Below are 14,019 nucleotides of genomic sequence, written 5' to 3'. Positions count from 1 at the left end.
ACTGGTTCAATATGTTTATTCACAAAGACATCTATATCTTTCAGTTCAATACATAACAAAACAGCAGGGTTGAGGCATTGAGATGATCTGAAAAATGAAAAAATAAAACAAATCACATTTGGCAAAATGAATTCAACCATGCACTTCAACAGCAAATAGAAAAAAAGCACAGAACATAACACAGTGAAGCACTTGCAGCCTGTGCTGAGCACCGTGTTTCAATAAAGAAAGAGATGTCACTTTCAAGAGACGTGTTCAATATCCCACAATAAAAACACGTTTCCAAAAACTGAGATGAGAAGATTAAAAGACTCTTACATCAGTGGATAATACAGGGCTAAAGTGGGGACTTAATCATCTTAGTTTAGCATAATTAGACGTTCAAACATATTATGTTGGATATTTTTTTCCCAAAGTAAAGCTGCTTACATATACAAAACCTCATACAGAATTACTGTATATATGTCTGATTCCAATAAAGTCTATGTACAGCTTGCATTTTTAGGACCAAATGTGCACTGACAGTTTACAGTAGATTATTAATATTATCATTATTACTATTATTATTTTGTTTAGTATTGATCTGCACTGCTAGGAATACTGAACCTGAATGCAGTGCCTTAGATAGATCAGTGGCATCGGAAGTAAAAAAAAAAAAAAACAAACAAAAAAAAAAAACACCAGATTAATGCAGACAGGAACATAGCTGTTTAAAGTGTTGCTGTTCAGCTATGAATTTGTCCCATTAAATAGGCAAACATAAAATACATAATACATACAAAAAGTCCAAACTACACTGATGAACACTCTCATAGCTACATTTCTTTTTCTCTTACACACAAATGCATCCACACCATTAAATTAAGTAATAAATAAGGTATTTGTCCAATAACCTGGTTCTCAGCTAACACTGAGCTAACCAGTGGCTCCGATCCATCTGCCTTGTGCTAGGACACATTTATGAATGAAACAACGGGTAATGCTTAACATCTGACACCGCTAATAAAGGAACAGTCTGACATTTAAAGAAAATGTCCAAAATGATCATTCTGATGGTAGTTAAATTCATGTGTGATCAGTATAGAGAGGGCTGAATGATGTGTTTATTTTTACTTAGATTATCTTAGTTTAGTTTAGCACAAAGACCGGAAGTGACAGAAGTGAGAGAAAGACAGAAAACCAACATCATTATTAGATGTTGGCAGCTTCTCTTGTGACCGTCTTTTAAATGTGCAATATGTCCGTACACTAATAAAATTCAATTATACCACCATAGTACATAAGATGTTGAAAATGCTGATGCTGAGGAAACTCATAGCCTAGCTCAGTCAAGGTGAGCAAGTACTCATGCAGTAACTACAAAGTTTTATGTAAACGGTGCTGAGAGAACAATATGAGTGTTCATTTAACAACTGTTTGCACTGTGGCATCAGAAGTGTTTCCTGGATAAATGTTAGCTTGTTAGCTAAAAGTTATAGCTGCATTTTTCTCTTTTGCTCAAGCTACGCTCACAGTTTCCCCTTCTTCCCAATCCATTTTCCAATTCCCAGTCCATGCTAATCTCAACACATCCCGGACTCTCTGTACTGGACACAGGGATCAAATTATATCTCTTTTCCTCAAATGTTGTATACATACGGAAGCAAGCATAATTCTCAAAATGTATGATTGTTCCTTTTGGAGTATCCATCCCTGCTTTAAAGCCACACTCTGCACTTTAGCATCATTAAAGTTACAATTAAATTAAGATATGATTGCTAAAGGTTATTCCATGTGGACACGAAGCAACTGCCTGAATAAAAATACAGATACAAACATGAGGTTTCCTGACTCGAGGTGGTTTTTTTGGATTATAAACCTCTTTGGCCACGTTCACCAACATGTTGGTGCTGTGTGTAGTTTATATCTGCATAACTGTTCTCTGTTGTGAAGCAGTGGTGCCGAGTGCAGCTTTAAAACAAACCCCAGAACAAACAGATGTTTTCCCAACAACAATACAAATACCAGGTTGCTGACGTGACATGTGCCTTTAGGATGAGGCTGTCCTTTTAAACAGATGCTGTTGTCTGATGGTAGTCCATAACATCCTCAGCTCAGTATCCATGGCTCAATTGAACGCCTCCTTGTTGATCCACATGAGGGTCCGCGTCTCGTTAGGTTTGCACTCGTACTCGATGCTGCTGAATTTGTTTCCGAACTGGCAATGCTCCCTCTTGTAGTAGTTGTAGTATTTCGCCTGCCAGACCGTCTCGAACGTCCCAGCCTTGTTAAACTAGGCAAGAAGTTCAGAGGAAGGTTATCAACAAAAAGGAATTCTGTATTCTGTTCTATTCTGTGTTCACATTTCAGTTCTTCTTTTTAATAACCTTAATGTTAAAAACACAGGACTCTCATGGGTTAACATTATGTTCTCACCTGCAATTTCCACCATTTACGCTTTACCTCTGACTAATCAGCAGCTGTTACCATGTGGAATGAACCAGTCAGAGAATTCTAAATACTGCGCTGACCCCATTTACATGCACACTAGAACTCTGATCATTATCTGATTTGTGGGGTTCTCAGATTATTACTGATCATAAATTTGTTTCATTCATTTAAAAATGGGATCCCTCAGGGGACGTCTTAGGCCCCATCATTCATAGGTTTACATGAACAAACGTGTTGTTTGGACTTTGTATGGCTGCTACCTTGGCCAAGTCTCCCTTGCAAAAGAGATTCCTAATCTCCTTGGGACTTCCTGGTTAAATAAAGGTAAAATAAAAATAAAATGAATTAATTTTCAGATGAAGGTCTACAGATGTACACTGATGACACAGAGCACATTTACATTCACACTAATCACTCTGATCAGTTTCCGATTTCTGGTGTTATTAGATTATTAGTGATCATGTAAAAAGTCTAATCTGATCTGTTTTTGTCAGACAACAGCAGTAATCTGATTATGAGAAATCAGATTAACACACCTGGATTTGTCTCCAATACTTTGATGTCTTCATGCATGTATACCTGTTAATCTGATTTTTTATTTTTTTTTCTCACATCTGCGCATGTAGACAAAAAAGTAAATGATAGAAAACAGAAGTGACATAGAAGACAATAGCAGGAACTTTGATTCTGTTGTAACTATGTACATACAAACTCTGAAAGAAATCCAAAAAACGAAACATAAAACCAAGGTTTATCAATTATTGTATTTCTGAGATGCATGTAAACAAATCAGATCTGATTATTATCTGATTTTTATGGTCATGTAAACAGACACACTGTTGTTTCTACCAAAATATTTCTGTTTTAAAAAGAGAAAGCTAAATAGACCCCCCCCCCAAAAAACGCCAACTCTGCTCTGATTGGTTCACAGTCCTCTGCAAGAGACATTCAAGAAAGCATTTCATTGAGAGTTAAATGAATCATGCAATTCCTTTAATTATTTTCCAGAAAATGACCAAATATACTGTGAAGAATAAAAATACAGATGGTGTATTTAGTTTTCTCTGCATCATAATCTTCAGCTTTCACACTGATTGGATGCTTGTGAATAAAATGCAGTCTGGGAGTTGTAGTTTTCATCATAATTCCTGCAGACCTTCTGTCCACAAGCTTGTAAGTCTAAAGTGTATTTTCAGATATTCTTCACAAATGAGGTGCTTTGGGAATCCTGTTCTGGTCTTGGTGAGTCCTCCTACCTCTATACTGACTTGGACGGGCTGCCGGTCTCCACTCTTGGTGTGTGGGACGCCTTCAGTGTCGTACTTGCCATGGTAGACTACCGAGTCGTCGTCCTTGGACTGCTGCTCCAGAGGGAAGATGATCCCACCGATATTCATGTTGCTGTGATGAAGAAAAGGAGGAGGAGGAAGAACATCGATTAGATTGAGGAGAGAACCATACAGGCTTTGGCGACTGTCATGAATCAGTGCAGCTCAGGTTTTTATTGGTTTTAGGAACAGCATTGACACAGTCCTGGTTTCACTGGATCCTGTTTTGTTTAGAACTGATTTTAGGATAAACCCGTTACCCAAAGTCTGATGGTGAGCGTGGTTTTACTGTCAAGAGATGAATCTGAGACCGACTTCACTTTGAAACACGTTTATAGATTTGCTTTTATATAAGACCAGTCAATATCTCCAGAAAAGTAGTGAAACTTTACCAATGTGTTTCCAACTCATTTTATAAAACTATGTAAAATTTCATTTATTTACTCTCCAAGACTAAACAATCATTGACCAGTACAAAAATTGCTGTAGATACATGCAGCTATATTACACACTTACAATTTAACACAGCTTCATAACTGCAAAACTGTTGCCTTTTGCTTCATTATTTCAGCATAAAAATACAGCTTTGCATTAGCAGAAATGCAGTAACAGATTTAAGTAATAAAATATTATAACAAAATAACATGACGTCATACATAAAAAAGAATAATAATCTAAAATATTAATAATAATATTAAATAATATTGTTGAAATTTTACTGGGAAGGATAGTTTGTGAATGTAAATAGTTTGTATATTTTTCACATTAAACTAAAGAGAAAACTTGGAGTCTTCATTATTTATAGATTATTATTCTATTATTTGACTGTATGTGGAACCTAAACTAAAATTCGTTTGACATCCTTGAATGTTCATATCTTCAGTGTACTTTTGGCATTCAACACATTTATCCTGTCAGATTGAGTTTAGCATTTCTGATAAATGTAATAAAATTGTAAATATGTAACTGATGTTCTCAGCTAAAACACAGGGCAATGCTCCATGTTTGTCACCTTATTGAATAACAACTTATTCTATTCATTTTGATCACATCACATATGTTGACTTTACAACACCATATCAAAATTAAGAAAAAAAAAAACAAAAAAAAAGCTTGAGTCATTTGTTGTATCTTTTATGACTTAGATGCACGATGAGTTGGACCCCGCCCTGTCCGAACCACCCCCCCACTAACCACCACCCTGTTCTACTGTGTTTAACTTCAGTCTGCTGAACTGTCTGCGCATGTGTTGACAGATAGCGCCCCCTGTTGGCCGTGGTAATGGAACCTGATCCAGATATGATTTATTTAGATGCAGATCGGATGGAGCCGCAGGAAAAAGGCCACGGAGACGCGACCTGCACGACTTTTACTGCATTATCACCCAGTTCCACCTTCATTGTGTAAAATAACTCAGTGCAGCCTTTGTGATTATCGATGCATTTGGATTAAATGAGGTTAAAGGTCATTTTGTCGGTGATAAAACACGCGTTGGAGCAAATAAACACAGATTTCTGGGTGATTTCTCCTTACGTGGCCTCGACGGTTCCAGGCTTCACCACCACCTCGATCTTGTACTTGGATCCCGTCAGCAGCTTGATGGTCCGGCTCTGGCCGAACCGGGTCCCGTCCACCTTGAAGAACACGGGCCCGTCATTGGGCTGGATCCGCAGGGAGATGGAGATGTCGATGATGGGGGGCACGTCGTCCATTGTCCGGGCTCTGGGGGGGGGCTGTCGGAGGCAGGAGGGAGCGGAGATGCTGAGGGAGGACCGGACACGGGATGCTGAGGAGAACCGCAGTCTACTTCCGGTTTTCAAATTAAAACCGGAAGTAGACATGCCGTGTTCAAAATAAGAGTGAAAATAGTGAAGAAGAAAATTCAGGTTGTTCATATTCGGGTTTTCCCCACAATTTTTAAAGGTTTGTAGATGTAAATATCTTCATTATGTAATTTTATTTTATCCACTGTAAATATCAGTATCATATCAGTTTCTCAGTCATGTACAATCAGTGCCAGATTTAGATACAAGTTAAATAAACTACAGTTTAGGGCCTCATGATCTGCAGGGGCCTCAAAAAAAATTCTGTCTGTACATATATATATATATATATATATATATATATATATATATATATATATATATATATATATATATATATATATATTTTTTTTTTTTTTTTTTTTTTTTTTATTTTATTTTATTTTTTTTTTTACTTAATGTGTTGTCTTGAAATTAAAATTTTGCAAATTAATCATCTGTGTGTGTTGACTAGATAGGTGAATTATAGGTGATGTCTATTTTTTAGTATCAATGTCTCTTGTGTAATTCGCTTATCAATGATTTATGGAATTATAGTGTATGTAAATATGTTTTAAGCTCACAGGTGAACAGAGGCACTTCCATGATTATGTCAAACAGAATTATCCTGGAAGAGAACAAATTCAACACAAAGATCTGTATCAAATTATTTTTCATGATAAGATTTATTTAGTTTTCCCTAAAGTGGAAACAATATTACAACAATTTCTATGTCTACTGGCAACAAATTGTTCAGGAGAAAGATAATTTTCACAGCTAAAGAGAATAAAAAACGAACTGAGAGCAACTATGTCTCAAGAAAAATGGTCTGCTTTTAGCATCATGTGCAAAGAAAGTGATAAGTTGCGTAGCATATCTTTTGATGATGTTATCAATGATTTTGCTTTTGCAAAATCAAAAAAGAATTTACAATGTGATTTTACAAGGCAATCTTTGTTATTAAATAGTACTACTAAAAATTAAAAGGCAATTTTTTTTTTTTTCGATGTTTCATATAATTAAAAGGCATACATGTTTTAAAGTTTTCTGAGACCAGCTGGTGTAATTTAAAAGGGGTGAGGGGCCTCAGGGCTTTATATGGTTTAGGGCCTCACCAAGCTCTAAATTCGGCCCTGTGTGCAATTATACTGTAAAAGTGCAAATAATATGTATGTACAGAAAATGTAATTTAAATAGCAGATACTCTTTTATATTTCCTTTCACTCTTAAATGTTCTGCCTGTCTTAGGCACTTCTGTGCTTTTGCTGCTGTAAACACTGCAATTTCCCCACAGTGGGATCAATAAAGTTATAACTTACTATAGAACATAAAGAAAAGTTTGTAGTTGTCATTATTATTTAAAGGTTATCATGTTATTATTTTAGTGGTCTGACCCACTTGAGATCATATTGGGCCAGTGGTGGCTGGTGAAATTATTTTTGGTGGGGTGCAGGTTCCAAGTCAGTTTTCAGCTGCTCTATGACCACATATGAATACATACACATACATATGAATGGATACACTACTGTAAATAGATGAATGTGGAACCTGAACTAAAATGAGCTTAACACTCCTGGTATATACAGTAAATCTACTGTTGCACACATGTATTAGCTTTATATCGTATATTTTACTTTTTACTCTAGTACATTTACTTCCTTTGTGTATTATCATATTAAACTGTGCTTAGTAATGTATTTTTAGTCCCACTAATGTTAATGATGTTTTCTGAGGTGCAATTGCCTTTAGAAATAAAACCTCTGCTAAGTTTGTTTCTTTTCATCTTAATATTTGTGGAAAACAGCCTCAAACTTAATGATGTTTGACAATGATGTTGAGGCTGATCAGTCAACGGCAACAAAGACGAAAAACAGCTTCTTCATGAAAATATTTATGTAGAAATGTGGGCTCTGACTTTTTAAAAGAAAAAAAAAACATAAGTTACAAGTGATGTTCTTCTTTGTGGTGTATTATTATCCTTTAAACAGGGTGATCGACTGAACAGTAATAGTCCAGTGAACTCAACCTTCACCTTGAACTCATTAACCATCAAATGTCATTAAAGACATTTTTGCTCATTTGAGCAGTTTTTTCCTCTTCATCTGGCATCACTTGTTTGTGCATGTGGAACATTTTTTGTTACAAAGTCTCTGTCTTGACAAAGTTTAGAATTAAAATTGCAAATTTTCAAATTAATCATCAGAACACTGACAGAAAAATCTATTGTAAAAAAAAAAAAAAAAAAAAAATCAACCACTAAAATAACTATTTTAGTGGACAGTAAAGATGACAAATGTAACTTTTTGCCAAAAATGAATCCGTAAATTTAGAGAATCCAAGATTATATTTTGTAATAGCTTTGAGATTTAAAAAAAAAAATAAATAAATAAGGGGGGGGGGGGGGTTAATGGGACATTTGTCCATAATAAGAAATCTGATACTACACAGGAACTAATAAACCAACTTAATATTTTGGCTAATCTTGGTTATATCCAAGGTTGATTTAAAAAAAAAAAAAAAGATCCAACAGCACTCCAGCATTTATTATATGGAAAATATTTAATTTTTGTGTATTTTTCATAAATAACAGTAACTTCAACTAATCAAGCTTATATTTAAATGGTGTCAATGAGTGTATGTTTGTTAGTTTTGAGCAAAGCTGAAGTTGGGGGTGGGGGGTTACACACAAAAAGTAGAAAAAATATTAATCAGTAAAGTTCTTATAGAATTTTTTGGAAGCAGACATTGTTGACCTGAATGCCTCAACAGGGTATAAATTATAAAACACCTGAAGATTAATAGGATTTCTCTAAAATCCTGAGCATGTTCTCACATCATTTATCATCTAGTTCTGAATAAGTATGCATTTTTATTTACTTATTTTTTAATGAACAGACCTCAAAAACTTATGGAAAATGTGATATGGACATGTAGAGACTTCAGACTTTGAGAACATGTATGTGTTCCTGACACTGATTATTAATCTCCAGGTTGGACATCATATAAATTGGTACAAGTTGTGGAAAAAAAAACCAACTCTGATAACTTAACCCCTGGACAGAGAACACCTTAATTCTGTGACCCTGATGAATAAAGATGAATGAAGGTGTCAAGACAGATGCTCCAATTCGCTCTATTGACGTACAAGATGTTTTTCAACCATAAATGTAATACTCAATCACAGAAATTCCTCTAAAACATAAAATGATCTGAATCAGATTGTATAATGTGTTTCTGTGTTCCTTCCTGGGCTGTGATTCTTTTATCTTGATAAAATGTACTCGACAACTCATGCAATTTTTTCTTACCTGGAGTAAAAGCAAAAATAAGAAAACATTGATGAATTCCACAAATCTAAAGAGAATCTGTAGGATATAAACAAACAAAAGGAGCAAATTTTTTCATATGTGGGTTTTTTTTTTTTTTTTTTGCACAAGGCCCTGTATGATGAAAACGTGAGTGTAAAGTTGTCACAACTTACATCCTTAGAACTGAAAAGTCTTCATGTATGTCATCAACAAGTCGAACATAATGAGCTTTAGAAAAGTCGCATTTAATGCATCTGAGTTATATTTACATCACAAATTCAGTTGTTGTTGATTCCAGCTCTTTTCTTTCTTTTCCATGATCTTGTTTTACTTACACTTTTTTTAATAAGATATGTACAGGAGATTGTATTTAAAGTAAAGTATTATTAAAGTATAAAATATATATTAACAAGTTAAAAGTCAGTTGCATGAAGTGCTCGATGTGCTGTGAATACAAGTCTAAAACATGTTCATCGGTCCAGCTCCGCCTGCAGGATCTCGCCCCATGTCTCGGCATCCAGCGGCGTCATCCTCCTGCCACTCAGCTCATTGGCTGACGCCACGTTGCTGTATCGTCCTCTCAGCCAATCCCTCTTCAGACAGCTGCGAGTGTAGTTCCTCACCAAGGTCACCTGCAGCAGAAACACAGGGTACAAACCTCAGCTCATCATCGACTCTCTGTAAACTCCCATCTGTCATTAATAAATGTAGGATTTTTCTCTGAGCTGAACCTGGGACTAAAACTACCCTTTTTTCTGTCTTCTCCATATGGTTAAATGTTCCATCTCAGTGCAGAAGAAGGAGATGTAACAGTTTATGCCTTTGCTTTACAAAGACATAACTGGAAATGGGATTTCTTTTATTTCTACAAAGGAGTGAAATCTAAACAGTAACTAGTGCTGTGGGAGTGACATTCGTTCATTTCACTGTGACTTGGTTGATGACTTAGTAACTCACAGAGCCTTCAGTATAAACAGTCACAACACTTCCATAGACTCCCATTGTAAAAAATGGGAGACAAAATATGGACCTACTTCCAGGTTCTGGAGGGGCCAGTAATTCCTACACTGAATGTAACACTGGCAGAACACAATTTCTATTGCAGCTGATCTAGCAATTCCAGCGCTAAGTTAATGAGGTATCATCTTCTTTGAAATCATCGAGTATATTTCCTGTATTAGCGGACATTTATGTCGTAAATTCTGTTTTCTTTGGTATGTGTTAGCATTTCTATAAATTTATATCTTAAACAACTGTTATGTTCAATTTTCAGCTGTAGCCCTATAGTTAGCTCGCTTGACTTGGCCAGCTGTTGAGATTTAATCACTATAACCACAAATTATTGAGTTTTTCAGATAAGGTAACGTTAGTACAAATGTTGTTATCGGTGAGTTTTATTTTAGTTGTTTTGTTAAACCTGGTGGTGTTTGGTTAAGTTTGTCAGCTGAGGTAATGTGCTAATTAGGAGGAGAGTTGCTGTAGAGGTGAGCTCTGCCAATAAAAGTTCATTAAAGTTATTATTCATGAGTTAAAGGAAGTAAAACTTCTGTCATTCAGCGTTTGTAAGATCCAACTCATCCTATAAGAATTCTGTTGAGTTTGAGTTTGCTAATGTTAAGTTTTTAAAGAGTTTAGCATCCATGCTAACACTAACATGCTAAGTTAGCTGCTATGCTGTCTGCTGGTTAATGTCGTATTGTGTGTGTTATCAGAGCAGAGCTTGACAGACACACAGTGTTTACAGCTAACCACTGTTTACTGCTTGTACCTCAGGCCTATAATAGTAAAACTAAAAAATGGTAAATTGTCCATCTCCTTATGAGTACTGTACAGTTGGAGAATGAATGAACTGGTAAAGTTAGCACCACTCACATTAGTAGCCTACCCAAGCTAACATGAATCTTTTCCCCAAAAATACAAGTTTTCAAAGAAATAAATGCAGTCCTGTCAGTGGTCAACCACACTACTCAACAGTATAACACACACAACAATACATACAGTAGTGACACAGTGGTTGTGTGTGGGTAATTTTGAGATTTACCATGCTCACTGCTGTTTCACCCACTGAATAACATGACAGTGCTTGGTTTGTTTGGAACAATTCAGGTTACATGAACTATGTGATCACCAGAGCGATGACATCAAAGTGTGTCGTAAGTCTCTTTATAGGGCTCTGGTAACTCATTACCTCCGCCAGGAAGTATTGTGATCACTTTGCTTTGTGTGTTTGCGTGCGTGTTTGTTTGTTTGCATGTTTGTTTGTTAGCAAGATAACTCAAAAAGTTATGACAGGATTTTCACGAAATTTTCAGGAAATGTTGATACTGGCACAAGGAAGAAATGATTACATATAGGTGGCGAACGGGGGGCGGGGGGGGCAGATCTGTCTTGGCAGAGGTCTGTGCTCTCTGAGTGCTTTTCTTGTTCACTATTGTTGTGTCTGTGACGGTGTAGGTTAACAAGCTGAAAGAGTGAATATCGCCACCAATCAAAGTAAAGGAGACATGATTTTAACACTGCCTCCTTCACAGCTGATTGCTATCATGTTCTGGGGGCAGTACCTTCCAGGAGAGGCCATCCCTGCGGTCACGGTCCACCTCCCGCTGACACACCCCTCTGACCAGCAGACACTGCCTCCTCCACAGCTGATCACTCTCCTCAATGATGTCATGCCACAGTTTGCAGGTCCGCGACGCACTGCACAGACTCTCTGTGTCCAGCTCGCCGAAGATCCTCACGCTCATTTCTGTTGGAAGCGTTTCGGCAAAATTCTGAGGGGTGCGGTTGTCGGTGGAGGACGACAGGATGCATTTTCCTTCACAGAGGAAGAACACGGGCGATGTCCTCAACGCGTCATGCTGCATAATCGCTCTGAGTCCAACAGTATGTGGAAGCCTGGAAAACAACATGGATACTTTACGTCACATAATTAAAGGGGTCATATTTTGCTAAACCCACTTGTATTAGTCTTTGGTACATTTATTTGTGTATTTGGACCCTAACAGTTCATAAAGTTTGAATTTGAACCCTCCAGGTGCTGCAAAGCCTTTTAATTCCTGCCTAATTTGCTACGTCTATAACTAGTTACGTCACAACATTTGCACATATAAGGTCAAGACTTCAAACAAACATTTCTCTGAATACACCATAATTGTTTGTCAGCAGCAGCTGTTGTAGTCCAAATTGAAAATATGTCCAAACTTGGAGCCGATTACCTAAAATGGTCAGCTGTTGGCTGAATAGGACAGAGTGCACAGCCAACAGCCTGGAGGGGGTGGGGCGTGAAGTGGCTCATTTGCATTTAAAGGGCTAGCGCTCAAAATGACCTTTCTGGTGTCATTACTCACAAATAGGGTTGAAGAGGGACCTGTGGAGTTGAATTAATGAAGAATTCAGACCCAAGCATAGCATTTACAGTTTATGTAGACCACAAGGAAATGTTTTAAAATGCATAATTCCATTTAAAAACATAACGTGCGTGCACTTAAAAACCCTCGCCTGACTTATCAGTGCATGCCAAATTTTTTGGACAGATGGACAGACAGACAACCAACTGATGACAGTACCCTGCAGCCAGTGTGGCCGAGGGTAAAAAGCAAAATATCACTCCTTTAAGACAAATACAATTAAGACTGAATTTTTATGAAATGTAAGCATTCAGTCATTCACTCATCATCAGTCTGCAGTAAATGACTGCTCTGAACTTTCTTATTTTTATCTTTAAGTTGTTCAGTTTTTAATCCATTAAGCTGATCAATAACTGTATGTATCGATCAGTAGAAATAACATTTCATATGTTAAAATTCACTATGACATGAAAATCAACTTCTCAAAAGTCATGATGAGTCCAGTTACAGCCCAACCTAGTGAATAAGATAGCAGTTCAATTATATTGATAAATCATCATTAAGGTGCATTTTCCTCTGGGATCAGTTACATTTTACTGATTCTTGCTTCAGCTTTTATAAGTCATAACATTACACTGATGGGATCATTACTGATTCAGAGAGCGTATCTTCATTTTAATCACGATTTGTGTTTAACAATGAGTAATGTTCCAATTTTGCACGCTGTTCAATGTGAAAGCCTGATGTCTTTCTTTTATATTAATGAATCTATTTGTATTTTGATGTGTTTCTCAAAGAGGGTAAGTGACAAATCACGCTACGTTGGGGGGAAACTACAGGAGACAATGATATCACTGGTCTACAAGAAAAAAAAACAAACAACCAAAATAAAAGCAGAGAAATTTTACCAAGTTTGAGTCTCTAACAAATATAAGTTCAGTCCAAATGCTGGCTGACGATAGTTTCACAGATAGTCTTGGGTTAAAATGTGAATTAGTGAGAATTAATGAGAGAAATAGTTTTTCTCAACAAGAATATTTGTGTCAGAGCTACCAGGTCTACTTCAAAACACTGTCTGCACATTATTATACATTCACTTTAAAGGTTCTTTATACTGGAACATTTATAAATCTATTGGATATAAACATTAACCAGTATATATGCGGATTAACTTTATCATATATATTGAAACATCAGCACTTGAGTCATTTGTTTTCATCTAATTAAAGTATGTACGATTTTGACTGTTTTACCTTAACCTTACCTTCACCTCAGTGTCGTCTGGGTTTGGTTTGGCCTAAATTTTTGGATGTTTCCATATTTTCTTTTGCTATTTAAATGTCAAGTCATTATATTTTTTGTCCGTTTAAAGGTTGATTTTTGGTCCTGAGTGACAGTTGAAGAATCCATATGGACATTAGTAGCGGTGTTAGTTTCGGTGTCTGAAGGACGAAAACTCCCATTTTAACTTGTATTTCTGGGACAAAAGCAGGTTTTCATGTTGATGTCCCCAGTTCAGCCACTGCCCCGTTAGCAGCAGCTGCTCGGTTAGCTGTTAGCTAGTAACCGTAAACACGGCACGGCACAGCTCGGTTTTTCACATTAAAGGTCAGGGTTCAGTCCCGTTCCGTTGTAATGGTTTGAAAGTGACGGTAAAGTGTGTGTTAAAATGTGTCGAAATGTGTTGAAATTCAATGTCTTACCGTTACCGTCTCCGTGTTGACAGCTGACCCTTTAAATGTCTACAAACGGCTGGTAATGAATATGACGTCAGCGTGTTTTCAATTCACGGCGCATGCGTACA

The 14,019-nt window shown here is 36.6% G+C and overlaps 2 protein-coding genes across 3 annotated transcripts; both read right to left on the bottom strand.

Annotated features, from left to right (window-relative positions):
- Positions 1-5,614, bottom strand: cnrip1a (cannabinoid receptor interacting protein 1a). Its single transcript, XM_030145003.1, has 3 exons — positions 5,292-5,614; positions 3,687-3,831; positions 1-2,272 (listed from the first exon to the last, which is right to left on the bottom strand). The coding sequence occupies exons 1-3, from the start codon at positions 5,597-5,599 to the stop codon at positions 2,108-2,110; spliced, it is 618 nt and encodes a 205-aa protein (XP_030000863.1). The 5' UTR covers positions 5,600-5,614; the 3' UTR covers positions 1-2,107.
- Positions 5,615-9,092: 3,478 nt separating this feature from the next.
- On the bottom strand, positions 9,093-14,019 carry fbxo48 (F-box protein 48). Of its 2 annotated transcripts, none has more exons than XM_030141949.1 (3): positions 13,919-14,019; positions 11,430-11,763; positions 9,093-9,500 (listed from the first exon to the last, which is right to left on the bottom strand). In XM_030141949.1, the coding sequence occupies exons 2-3, from the start codon at positions 11,730-11,732 to the stop codon at positions 9,339-9,341; spliced, it is 465 nt and encodes a 154-aa protein (XP_029997809.1). In that variant the 5' UTR covers positions 11,733-11,763; positions 13,919-14,019; the 3' UTR covers positions 9,093-9,338. The 2 variants fall into 2 exon arrangements, with proteins under 2 accessions (XP_029997809.1, XP_029997818.1); XM_030141958.1 differs by having other exon boundaries at positions 13,925-13,979.

This window comes from Sphaeramia orbicularis, chromosome 1 (genome assembly GCF_902148855.1).
Source record: "Sphaeramia orbicularis chromosome 1, fSphaOr1.1, whole genome shotgun sequence".
NCBI lineage: Eukaryota > Metazoa > Chordata > Actinopteri > Kurtiformes > Apogonidae > Sphaeramia > Sphaeramia orbicularis.
Note: the sequence above shows the minus strand (reverse complement) of the source record. Positions and strands in the feature narration are given on the sequence as shown.